Source organism: Leptinotarsa decemlineata, unplaced genomic scaffold, assembly GCF_025532065.1.
Source record: "Leptinotarsa decemlineata unplaced genomic scaffold, Ldec_3_MD MMD2_P_RNA_scaffold_2, whole genome shotgun sequence".
Classification (NCBI taxonomy): Eukaryota; Metazoa; Arthropoda; class Insecta; order Coleoptera; family Chrysomelidae; genus Leptinotarsa; species Leptinotarsa decemlineata.
Genome location: NW_027412529.1, coordinates 21,418,994 through 21,432,723, shown reverse-complemented (window position 1 = coordinate 21,432,723; position 13,730 = coordinate 21,418,994). Strand labels below are relative to the sequence as shown.

At 36.0% G+C, this 13,730-nt stretch overlaps 1 protein-coding gene across 2 annotated transcripts in view; it reads left to right on the top strand.

Moving 5' to 3' along the window:
* The window catches only part of Vha100-2 (V-type ATPase subunit a family protein Vha100-2), a 92,605-nt gene that overhangs the window by 62,776 nt on the left and 16,099 nt on the right, over positions 1-13,730 (top strand). For both annotated transcript variants that reach the window (XM_074185421.1, XM_074185415.1), the window contains exons 5-9: positions 1,603-1,779; positions 5,915-6,127; positions 6,196-6,346; positions 10,682-11,058; positions 12,162-12,271. In XM_074185421.1, the coding sequence (XP_074041522.1) occupies positions 1,603-1,779; positions 5,915-6,127; positions 6,196-6,346; positions 10,682-11,058; positions 12,162-12,271 (1,028 nt within the window). The remainder of the gene's footprint in view (positions 1-1,602; positions 1,780-5,914; positions 6,128-6,195; positions 6,347-10,681; positions 11,059-12,161; positions 12,272-13,730) is intronic.

Sequence of the window (13,730 nt, the reverse complement as noted above, 5' to 3'; positions counted from 1 at the left end):
TGAGATAATCGCCAAAGATTAGAGTTGTCGAATTTGGTTTTTTGGTTCTAGGTACCGCCTCCAGTTCGAATGGCAGAGTAAATTTCATTACTGTTTCATATTTGTGATAATCTGATTCAAACCAGTTTGCAATGGGTCGTTTCGCTCATTAGATTTCATCAACTTTATTTTTTCAATTGTATTTTTTCACTATAAAGCTGAATTTTTATAACAGAGGCTACAAAAATCGATAAAAAAATAAAGGTCCACACTAAAAAAAGGTTCTGGGGTCTAATGAATGAAAAGTCGCATGGCAAATTGTTTTCTCTTTGTATCTGTTGAGGAATTGGCCGCGGTGGTAGTGTGCCCGACTCACGATCGGAAGACCGTGGGTTCGATTCCTGCCTAGACCAGATATTTTTCTCGAGAGAATTTATCTGGTTGAAGCTGGGATGATTCTGCAAACGTGTTAGGAATCACACGTCAAAAGATTAGACCTCGGTAGTCCTTATCTCGCACAAGTTTCTCAACTTCTAAGAGTTGTCGTTCGTATGGGGGCGACGGCTGATTAACGGAAATTAGATTTTAAACAGATTTAAACAGATCTGTAAGGTAGGGAGGGTGAGTGTACACAGCATTTAGGCCACGCATGTGACCCATAGTATATCCTCCCGAGGAGTTGTCCTCCTAGGTCATCGTCCATCCTGTCCTTTACAGGAAGGTGGACAGGTCACTAGGAGACATCTCCCTTATATCGGTATGTGTAGGCCAAGACTCGCTAAACACACACTCTCTTATTGACGATAACTTCGGATAGTCGCCTGACAGTTTCATCGTCCTGTCCACACATCCTGCATAGAGGTGTGCTCACTAGCCCCATAATATGGAGGTGTTTCCTTAGTTGACAATGGCCACTCAGAAATCTTACTATTGTTCAGCGTAGAATTTTCCTGGTCATCACCAGATTTTTTTTCAGCGCTAGTTTCCCAGCAGGGTCGCCCAGGGTGATCCTGTCAAGACTGCTGCCTATGATTTCATCCCATCTCTTTGTGGATTGAGCATGGGTGTGCCATTTGGCCAGTTCCGCAATTGTCGAAATCATCAGGCCGTAGGTCCCACTGGGTCCTAAAATTCTTAGCCCAGCCGCTTCCTTGGCTTAAAAGTTGGCAATTCGATTACCTTCACTCCTGTCGTAATGTTATTATCTACCGAGGCTTTGGCTAAATCTTAGTGGCACTTCAGTTCTAGCGCTGCGCAAATTGGTTTATTATTTCATATCTTTCGAAATTGAGGCGATAGAGCCAAATCTACCGGCCTTGCAAGTCAGTGTGTCCGTGTTCGGAAAGGTTTCCGCGGTCAGCAATCTGATTATCTGAAGTCCGGGTTGAACCACGTCTCGTGTCAAACTAAAAAAACGACCTGTATAATTCTATATATCTTTTGTTTTTAAATATATTCGAAAGTGATTCTGGTTTATGATACTATAAAAGTTGATCGAGTTATATAAAATAACGATCTACTTTGATGACATTTTTACGATAAATACTATAAAAGTCTTCGAACCAGATTCCTGCACTCTACCAGATTTCAAAATATTTTGAAAGTACACATTTTCTTTTTTAGGGAAATGAATACCATAAAACAGTTTTTGCGGCGTTCTTCCAAGGAGAACAGTTGAAAACAAGGATTAAAAAAGTATGTTCCGGTTATCATGCCTCTTTATATCACTGTCCGAATACAATTACAGAAAGAGAAGAGATGCTCAGAGGGGTTCGCACTCGTCTGGAAGATTTGAATTTGGTAAGGATTCTCAATCAACTGAATATTTCTGTGCAATAAATGATTTTGCAAACTGGTCACAAAAATCATAAACAATATTTTGAATTGTTTCATCAGAACATCCGTAGTCTTTCCATAAACATAGAACAATTAGATTTCGATTATGACTGCATAGCGTTGACTAAAGCATTCATTATTGACAATTGTAGTGTTTTTCAATTCCCAAACTATAATATCTAAATAATAGTCCTCATATTCTTGCACCCACAGAAACCAAAGTCAGTGCTTCAACAAACTCCGCCAATTTTCTATATCCTGCCTATGGTTTCGACTTCCGATTCAGTCATGAATTGTTTTTCCACGTTTTCTTCGTCTTGCTTCTCACGGTAGATGGTATACGCTGGTCTCATCCGGCATCGCCCGGTGAGATATCATCGCAACAGTTTAGGCAGCGTGAAGTTGCTTTCGGGCTAACGTTTCATTGCTGTGCCGCTATTTCCGGTTTCAAGAGTGGAAATATAAGGAAAAATGCATAATGGCGCTCCTAAGGTCAAAATACTCTGAAGGTAAAATAGCTCCCCAATCAGATCTCCGGGTGGAGGCTAATTCAAGGGCATCATCCTGCAGACGTTATTTGAAAACCACTATTTCTGACAATCAGCAGGGTCTTTCTAACATCAGTCCACAGGAAATAGCATGGTAACTGCGGTTGCTAAGAAGTCCATTGACAACTTCAAAATCGAATACTGCAACATCAGAGGACTCAACTCAAATATAAACTTATTGCACCAACATCTGCAATCAAATAGTCCTCATATTCTTGCACTCACAGAAACTAAAGTCAGTGATCAACAAACTCCGTTAATTTTCTATATCACGGCTATGATTTCCACTCTAGATTCAGAAGTAACTTTGGAATATCTCTTTTTGTCAGAAGCGATCTCTCCTGTCAACGAGATGAAATGCTGGAACCACGAAACTTTGATGTTATGTGGTTTAAAATAATATCACAGAAGAATGTCAAATTCATATGCTGCATTTATCGACCATCAAACGATACACAATATAGGCCACTATTCTCTTCATTTGCAAACACAATTGACTTTCTGCAAATCAATAATCCCAGTGCCGAAATTTTCAGATTTGGCGAGTTCAGTGTTCACAATATCGGATGGCTCAAATTTTCAAATATCAACGACCAACAAGGTCGCGAAGCTAAGACTTTTGCAATAAGGACATATTCAGATTTTTAATGAGCCAGCCAGGATTCCGGACACTGATGGAGAATATGCTAGTCTTCTGGATCTATACCCAACCACCAATCCAGAAATTCATACAATCACAATAAGGTCTCCATTGGAATCTTCTTACCACAAACTCATTTCAGTGTTGAGTGAATTACCGATGAATATTGGGGAACAATCTAAGCCGCGGAAAGTTTGGCATTACACATCTGCTGAGTGGGAGTGTTTCAAGACCATTTCCGAAATTTCTCCTGCCTGTTTGTTTCAGCTCTAAAGATCCATTAACTTGTGCTTCTGAAGTCACGGAAGTTATTCTATCATTCATGGATCCATATATTCCTTTTTCAATGAAACGAACTTCTAACGTGAAGATTGCGAGCAAGCTGTCGCCTCCAAAAATCTTGCCTACCGGCAGTGGCGCAAAACTCCCAGTGTCGGAAACCGAACTGGGTTTGTCAATGCTCGCAACAGCTGGAACTTATGATAAACTGCTTGCCAACGGTGACCCAATGGGTCTAGATCTTTCTGGTCGGCAGCTAAATCTGTTATTCAAAACTTTACAAAATCCACAATATCTCTCGAATTCTTTTACCATCAACGCCGTTGTTTCCCAGGGATCCATATTGTCTCCAACCCACTTTTAATTGTATATCAACGACTTATTGGAAAAAACGAAGAATCCAATATATTGCTTTGCTTATCACAGTACACTTGTCTCGTTATTTCATTTGGATTTCAAGACATCGGCTGTGGATGCACATCTTCACCGCCAGCAGGAGATTGCATGTCTTAATGAGGATCTAGAAGTAATTTAGAATTGGAGTGAAAGTGACTAGGTTAAATACAATGCCACAAAAACCAAGGCATTGATTTTCTTCAAAAAGATAAATGTCTTGAGTTTGAAACACTGTTCCAAACCGGAAAACTGTAAACACCTCAGTAACTTTTGATGCTTATAAAAGCTCAAATCACACCTTTTTGCGAGTATCGTTCTCATGTATGATGCTCCGCCCCTAAGCATACCCTGAAGCAACTGGATTCCATTCAGAAAATAGCCATTCCCTGATTAGAGACACAAACGTCACTTGCAACCTGGACAGTCTGGAACATCGAAAAAAGATTGGAGATTTGTTCCTCTTTCGTAGATACTTTCACGGGAAGTGTTCAAGTGTCTTGACACATTTGATTCCACCAAGAGCGGTGCATATCAGAAATACGCGACGGACTGTGGCTGCTCATCGTTTTGAGGTTCAACTCAGTACACCTCGAACTTCGCTGTTTAAGAACTCTTTCATCTGGAGAAATGCGTTTATGTGGAATAAACTTCCTGAGAACGTTTTTCCAAATGGATTTAGTCACCATTGATACAAATCGAATGTGAATCGCTACTTTCGCAGGCACCACTCTTAGAGCTCCTCAAGGATTTTCCTGTAGTGCTAAACAAAAATGATGATCAAAAAATCATTCAGTTGTAGTGTAAAAATAATTCTAATTGACGGGAGTAAGGTTCTACAATCGAAAATATAGATCAGTGAATAACAAAACGTACCTTTTTAAGATCTAAGTGTAGGTCACCATCCACAAACGACGAAAATGTTGGACACATTTTTGCGGAGTTGAAGAATTGCTCGCCAATAAAATATCAAAAACCTCACGACTTTGATTTTTTCCATGTGATGATATTTGTCGCATTCAATTTCTGATGGTGAAAGCACTATGATTCAAATTCACATTTGGTGACATTTGTCGCATTTAATTTGTGATGGTATACCAATAAACATCAATATCGAAAAGCTGTTTAGTTTTCAATATATTGCTACACTTGAGTTTTAGGGATTTTTCAGAAACAGTTTAAAAATGCATTCGTGGTGTAGCCTAGTATCACTGATGAGATCTACGGCAGATCTCATCAGTGATATTCCTCATTCGGTGGTCGATGTCAATACTAGCTTTGCAACAACTAGCCCTGGAGACCCTTGTTTCTTTTGGTTTCAATGGCATCGATTACTATGGTCATCAGCTTCGTGTCCTGGGTTGGCTATAATAATCACTCCCCCAGCGAACTTTGAGAGTATCATAGACATTGGCAGCCCTGTCAGTCATGAATATTATATAACTGACCGATACTTGATGAAAACTCATTATAACTTATTCATAAAGACACACTTTAATGAAAGCTTTCCACTTTTCCGAAGCGAAACGCGTGACGCGGATTTGTGAATTTTCAAGTAGAAATCTTATATTAAAATGTGTTTCTTCAATATGTTTGTCAGATAGTGTACGCGTACCAGAATCGAACCAACTTCAATTAAAAAAAAATCGGAAAAATGATACTGGCCGAAGTTGGGTACGAGATTAGTACCCAACGTAAGCACTACGCCTTTTCATCGCTAAAGGACCCTTGATTTTCTTGAATGAGCAGAGTTAAATTTACTAGTTGATACCATATAAAACTAATGATTAGACTTCGTATGAATACCACGCCACCAATGCTATACAATGAAACTGCCGTCATTTGGTAACTATGAAATTCGAATTTACTTTTTCTATATCTACCATACATCGTGTATCAATGTTTTTGGTATAATCACAATGCCAGCTTTCCTGTAAATTTCACGTATCAAAACACGTATAAAAACATGTATATTACTCAACTGATAAGCACGACTGATATCCAAAGACAGTGAAGATAACTATTAAGTGAAAAAACCATGTCAACTCAGAATCGAAACCTAGCTTCGACCTATTCCATGGCTTCAATGAAGGCAAATTAGTACCTACAATTAAAATTTTGTCAAAGGCTTGCTCAACTCTAAATAGTTTCACACCAATTCCAATTGAAAAAGTGATTATCCGAACTTGTGTTTCAACATATTGGAAACATCATATTATTTATTTTTCATCCCTTTCAGGTCTTAAATCAAACCCGAGATCATCGACAGAGAGTACTTGTAAGTGTAGCAAAAGAACTTCAGAACTGGAGTATAATGGTTAGTAAAATGAAGGCCATTTATCACACACTGAACTTTTTCAATATGGATGTAACTAAAAAATGTCTGATAGGGGAATGTTGGGTTCCTTCTAATGATATACCTATTGTACAAAAAGCCTTAGCGGATGGATCGGTAAGTTAGACAAGATAACTTTCGAAGAAAATACTGTGAAATATAAATACTTCTATTTAATTCACCAGAACGCTTGCGGTAGTTCCATTCCGTCATTTTTCAATGTGATCAGTACCAACGAGGATCCCCCAACATTCAACAGAACCAACAAGTTTACAAAAGGTTTCCAGAATCTTATCGACTCGTATGGAGTTGCTTCTTATAGAGAGGTCAATCCAGGTAACAATACATCTTCTCTAGATACATTATTTCTGAGTTTGCGAAAACTGAGGCAAAAATGATATGATGTGAATAATGTTGATGAATAAAACTAAATACAGTAGATAAAATATACTCCAGGAGTAAAGATAAGTACAATAAACCTATATGGGAATTTGTAATGAATTAATGATAAGTATTATATAATGATATTTGGCCAAATTGCATTTCAATCAATCCAAGACAAAGTTAGTGAACATTGTATGCTATTTTTGGATATTTATATGGGAATACATTCCGAATAATGTGTATGATCTTGGATTCAAAGAAAAATACACAACCAACCTTTTCAAATATTCATTTTTTTATTTTTATAGAAACTGTGACTAATGATATTTGATCATCATCAGCAGGTTGGAATAAGTCATTGTATTGAATGAAAATTCAATTTAAATTATTGCATTGCCCAAATGAATTATCAGATAACTCATTATATATTACATTACAAACATATTTGAGAAGCAAAAATACAAACAAAAAATGTCATATATATAGATTAACGAATTTTAAATTCGAATATAACTGGAGTTTTTTCCCAACACCAAACTGTTATTTTAACACCTCGGCGCGTGTTTCGATCACCAAGTGGTCATCTTCAAGAGGAAGATCAAACTAATCCTACTTACAGTTATCCTTATTTATCTCATAGATACCTCTTCTAGGTACCTGCGTCTTAAGTGTCTTGAATAAATTTCACAATATTGCCTTATCTACTAGTCTTGAATTAATTTCACAATGTGTCCTTATGTAATAGTCAGGTAAATCTAATATTAAATTTTAACAACAATGGAATGACTTTCAGAGAGGAATCTTTCGGATGATTGAATCAAAATATACCAGCAAAATGTGTACCCTGAATAAGAAACTCAAAACCCTTATATCTAAGAATAAATCAAAAGAAGCCACTTCCAAAAGTCACAAATATTGTCGAAAATCATTCATCAAAATCGTTTAATAAGGAAGAGATTAACCTTTTGAACAACGGTCTAAAATTTGGCATTCCGTCTTCCGAGAAAGTCCTTGAGGATATCGTTGCTAGTGTTGAAAGTTCGATTCAATATATGCCTGATTCCTTGAAAGGACTAGTTTAGGAGAAAGTCAGGAATCAAATCTCCAGGAACATGATGACAGGTAAAGGAAAAAAAGACGACAAAAACCAAAAGAAACTTATCAAACGACTGAAAGTAAAAGACGTTTTTTATTTGAAAGCCGACAAAAGTAACGAAGTAGTAATTCTGGATACTACTGGATCGAACTACTACGAAAGGGTCAGTACTCTCATCACTAACGGAGCGTATGCAAAATTGTTCAGGAACCTGTTACCAAAGATGATTGCCGAAGTAAAAGACGTCCTCAAGAAATGCGACAACTTACTCCTCAACTGAAACGGAACATACAAGTTTCTAACTCAACGGTGTCAAAACTATATTGCCTCCCAAAAATCTACAAACCGAGAAAATCAATGCGCCCCATCGTGCCAACTATTGGATCTCCTACCTACCAAATAGCAAACTAAGGAATTTGAAGGCTTGTCTATTGCGTAACCAGGTTTTAGTATAAAAAATTCCTTAGAGTTCATACAACATACAAAAAAAATCGTTCTACAAGAAGGTGAGGTTTTGGTTTCTTTTGATGTTAGTTCCTTATTTCCTAGCGTCCCAATTCCACAGACCTTACAATACCTCAAGGAATTACTAGGGAAAAATAATTTTAATAATAACGAAATTGATGAATTCATTTCTCCCACTAATATGTGTATGATACAAAAGATAGAAGGTTACTTTCATGAACAACAGTAGAGAACGGCTATGGGTAACCCCTTTACAAAGACAGACTGTCTATGGACATGTCGAAAGATTTGTAAAACATGGGGTTTAGGTCTCAAACAAATCCATTGGATTTATGTGATGATTGTCAGGCGAATGATCACTTATGGTGCAGTTGCTTGGTGGCCGAAGGCTTTACAGAAAACGGCCCAAGCGAAGCTCTCTGGCTAACAAAGACAGGCTTGTCTGGCTATCAGTGGTGTCATCAGTACCACACCCTCAGCGGCCATAAATATCCTTCTAGATCTACCTCCTCTACACATTTTTCTGGAGAGAGAGGCTAGATGGACTGCATACAGACTTGTGCACATTGCCAATTGCACAAATCAATTAAATGTGCAACAGACTGTTGGTTGGCACTGGAAGTCACAGCATTCTGGAAATGACTTCTGACTTTATGCCTTCAACTGTCAACTACGAACTGCCTTATAAAGTACCATTCCCGAGTAGAGAGGACTGGATAGTTGTTGCTTCACAGATGGATCAAAAACACTTTCCGGTTCTGGTGCAGGTGTTTTTAATCGCAGACCCAGGACAGAAATATCTACCTACCTAGCCGAGAAATTTATGCGACTCTATATCAAGCGGAAATTCACGCTATTGAATTGTGTGCGGAGAGATTGGATAAATCCAACCTCACATACAAGTCAATAAAAATATTCTCGGATAGTCAAGCGGCGTTGGAAGCTCTTTTCTCCTACCCAGTAACGTCTAAATTGGTATCAAATTTCCAAAAACGACTCTCCTTGATAGGAAGACTTAACAGATTCTCTCTGGTCTGAATTCCTGGCAATACTGGCTTGGAAGGTAATAGAGCTGCTGACTCTCTTGCAAAGGAGGGTGCTGCAAGCGGCTTCATCGGACCAGAACCTGTCATTGGCATCGCTTTGGGCTTTGCCAAACAAACATTAAACACCTGGATGGCAAGAAAATGTATGGACTTCTGGCAGGATATTCCAGGATTGGCTCACTCCAAGGCGTTTATCCACCCTTCAAAGCTTGATACTAAACAGTTGTTGGACTACAGTAGAGATGAACTACGATGTCTAACAGGCTTTCTTACAGGTCATTGTCATTTGAATCATCATATGCAGAGAATTCGACTGTAGGAAGACAGTGCGTGTCGCCTCTGTATGGAAAATGATGAAACAGCAGAGCATATTCTTTGTGCCTGCTCCGCTGGGGACCGAATCAGGTTCTTAGAGTTTGGCAGATCTATACTCTTACCATCTGACCTGAAAGACCACTCACCATACAAGCTAATCGGCTTCGTTAAGAAGAAAAGAAACAAGCACGTACAGGTATATTCCTGACAGTTTCTATTACTGTGGACAGCAAAAACGTGCTGGGCTGAATTCTCTAGTGCAAACGTACAATACTGGAAATAGCAGCCACTAACGGTTTCTCGAGAGTATTGTAGATGGCATAATAAGGAAGAAAAAATTTAGGTCGAAAATGAATGAAATCTCGACTTTTAAAAACGACAAAACCCAATATAAGAACTTTGGAAATATTTTCAAGGAACTTGGTATGAAGGTGGTTTTTGAAACAAGTAATATACTATAGAGCCTTTTAGAAAGTCCAAAAGACAAAGTCGAAAATTCGGAAAAGTCTGGAATTTACGAAATTTAATGTAAGGACTGCGATGCAAAATATTATGGACAGACAAAAAATATATTGAAATAAGAAATAAGGAACACTTAGCACACTTAAAATATGGAAGACCTGAAAAATCAGCAGTCGCCCATCATATTTTGCAACAAAACCATTCCATAGAGTTCAGTTCATTAAGATTAATGACAATAAGATTGACATGTCTTACGTTAGTAAGACAATAGATTTACCAGAGTATTACATAAGGACACGACACATTTTAAAATAAATTTAAGACTAGTAAAGGCAATACTGTGAAATAATATTTTAATTATTAGATTTACCTGATTATTACACAAGGGCACATTGTAAAATTAATTTGAGACTAGTAGATAAGGCAACATTGTGAAATGTATTTAAAACACTTAAGACGCAGGTATCTAGAAGAAGTTCCTAGGATATAAATAAGGATAACTTTGTAAGCAGGAATAGTTTGATCTTCCTGTTGAATATGTATGTTGGAAAAAAAACTTTTGTAATATTAATCACTACACCAAACAGTGAATCACAAGTTAAAATTTGAAAATTAATTTGAAAAATATTAGTGTTCACAAGGAAAAAAAAAATGTTAATCCATAATGAGACTTCGAAGTGAAAATTTTGAGTTAAAAGTCGTAATTATGTAAAAATAAGTATATGTAAAAATAAAACAACATGGATTTTTTGCGCTTTCGTAAAAATAATACTTTTTTTCAAAAAATTGCTCCTATGATTTTGAACGAACACTGAAAATACCGATGTTGAAAATAACCTACCTGAATATTGTTTTACTTTTGATTGATTGCGATAATATCTGAAAATTATTTTTTATTTCCAGCTTTGTACTCAATCGTTACCTTCCCGTTTCTATTTGCTGTAATGTTTGGTGATTGCGGACATGCAATCATTATGTTTGGTTTTGGCTTGTGGATGATTCTCTCCGAAAAGAAAATTGCACTTCAAAAAAATAAGAGTGAAATCTTCAGTATATTCTTCGGAGGTAGATACATTATTTTCTTAATGGGCATTTTCTCTTTCTATACTGGATTTCTGTATAACGATATATTTTCGAAGTCAATGAATATATTCCAGAGCAGTTGGTTTGTGAACGAAACATCACTTAATCATTCAATCAATGACAATGATATCAATTTCATTCCTAAAGCAAATTACTATGGAACACCTTACTTCATTGGAGTAGATCCAGCGTGGCAGGTAAGCTATTTCATGGAAAATTCAACTCACTATCTTCACTTTAATGCAAATAACACGGGGATATCTTTAATTCTCCCTATACTGGTTCGGTACAGAGATTACTGAAGTCATTATCTCAATATCAGTCTTCTCAAAAATAATAGAAAAATACTTAAACATCATATCAACTCTTATTCGGAAAAACACAAGTTTTACGACAAATCGCAATTTGGATTCCGCAAAGAACGTTCCACAATACAAGTTGTTTTTGAATGTCGTAAGAGATATGGTCGAGGGACTTGAACAGGGCACTTATACGTAAGTCACGCTTTGTGACCACTCCATACTATTCTCGATTGTGTCTCTCATGGCATACTACTGGAGATATTATTACTATTGTTTCAGAGGGGTATCTTTGTTTCTCATTGAGACATATGTATCAAATCGACTGTAATAAATCAATATTTCAATATGAACTGGTAAAGCATAAGGTGCCTCATAGATTAGTATTGGGGCCATTGCTATTGCTATATTTCTATATATATATATATATATATATATATATATATATATATATATATATATATATATATATATATATATATATATATATATGTATGTATATGCGTCTCAAGTGATTTGTCAATTGAAATATTTTTCCACACGAAGCTGGAAGGAAAGATGAAATCATAAATAATCAGAAGATATTTTCCATTGTTCATTATAATTGGCAAATTTTACTGGAGTAATAAAGTAAAGCGATGAAAATAATTCAGATTCCATTATTCAGTTCCATTTTCAAAAGTTGTTTTTTTATTATTCAATTACAGCAAAACAAAATATCTGGTTTGTTTCCTAATTTACGATTTTACATAAAGCTTAACAAGTGGAATACCGAATTGTTAATCAAAGTGTTTATGTTGTGAATTTCTATTTCGATCTTTCAACTTTTGGTCAATTTTGCTTGTGTTGAAGGCGCATCACGATCTTTGTTTCGCAATGAGACTGGCCACAGAACAATAAAATATGTTGTCATTCATAATGAAAGTTAGGATTAAAATATCTTCACTGTACTCTTTATTTCACTTTAATTCCGTTTCGTTACTATTTTTTTTCTTTTTCAGACTGCGAAAAATAAAATTATATTTTTGAATTCCTTCAAAATGAAGTTGTCTATCATATTTGGAGTAACACACATGATATTTGGAACGTGTGTCAGTACTTTCAATTTACTGTAAGTATTTTCAAATTATATGACTGTATAAAATTGATATGTGTGAAATGGGGATGTGAGAAGAAAATATAATTCACCATCTTTGGCGTTGTATTTTCTTCAACAAACCCCTTTCATTTGATATTCGTTTTATGGGGGTACATCAAAAATTGGTCCGCCTTCTTGGGCTGTCCCCTTTATTAGTTGAATATTACTGGAGTTCCATCCCAACATTAAACTGTTATTCTAACACCTCGACACGTGTCTCAATCATCAATCAATCTAGAGGAAGATCAAACTAAATATACATACCATATTATCCTTATTCATACCATAGATACCTCTGCTATATACCTGCATCTTAATTGTGTTACAATGTGGCCTTATGTAACAGTCACGTAAATCTGATAATTAAAATATTCATAATATTATTATGTTTACTTATTTCTACACTCTCATAGGCATCTAGATGCCTGTTGGTATCAACTTGTCTAATTAATCGCAATGAACTGAAGTCTATGGAATGGTTTTGTTGCAAAATATGATGGGCGACTGCTGATTTTTCTGGCTTTCCTTATTTTAGGTGTGGTAAGTGTTTCTTATATCCGATTTTATTAGATATTTTAGTCTGTACATAATATTTTGCATCGCAGTTCTTACATTTAAATTCGTAACAGACTAACACTTAGCACACCTAAAATATGGAAGACCAGAAAAATCAGCAGTCATATTTTGCAACGAAATCATTCCATATACTTTAGTTCATTAATATTAGTTAGACAAGTTATATGAATAACAATAGTGGACCAATAGTATACTATACAGCTTGTTGACATAATATTTGATTTATCAGATTTTCCTGACTATTACATAAGGTCACATTGTAGAATTAATTCAAGATAATTAAGACGCAGATAACCTAGCAGAGGTATCTATGCTATAAATTAGGATAACTCTTTATGTATATTCAGTTTAATTTTTCTTTTGAATATGATCACTTGGTGATCGAAACACGTGTCGGTGTGTTAAAATTACGGTTTAGTGTTGGGATAAAACTTCAGTGATATTCATTACTACACCAAAGGTTCCAAAACAGTGCATCATTAGTGCCCTATATTTGTTGTAAAACGAATTTACCTTGCTAACCATACTTTTTTATCCAAATTAAACGTGTATGTGCAATATCAGCTGAATCGATTGAGGATAACATACATACATATACCTACACCAGGCATCAACCAAAATATTTTCGGATCCCTTGTAAAACATTGCTGAGTGAAAGATATTTTGGTTTGGTGTATTTTCATTTCAGATATCGTCACAAATATGTTGATAAAAAGTGAATGTCAAAATAAGACTGTGTATTACTTGATTTCTTTTTCATTATATTTCGATAACGAAAAACTCTCAATTATTTCAGTTGTTTTCTTCATTTGTTAAGGAGATGATTATAGAAACGACTTCTGAATCCTCATTAGGA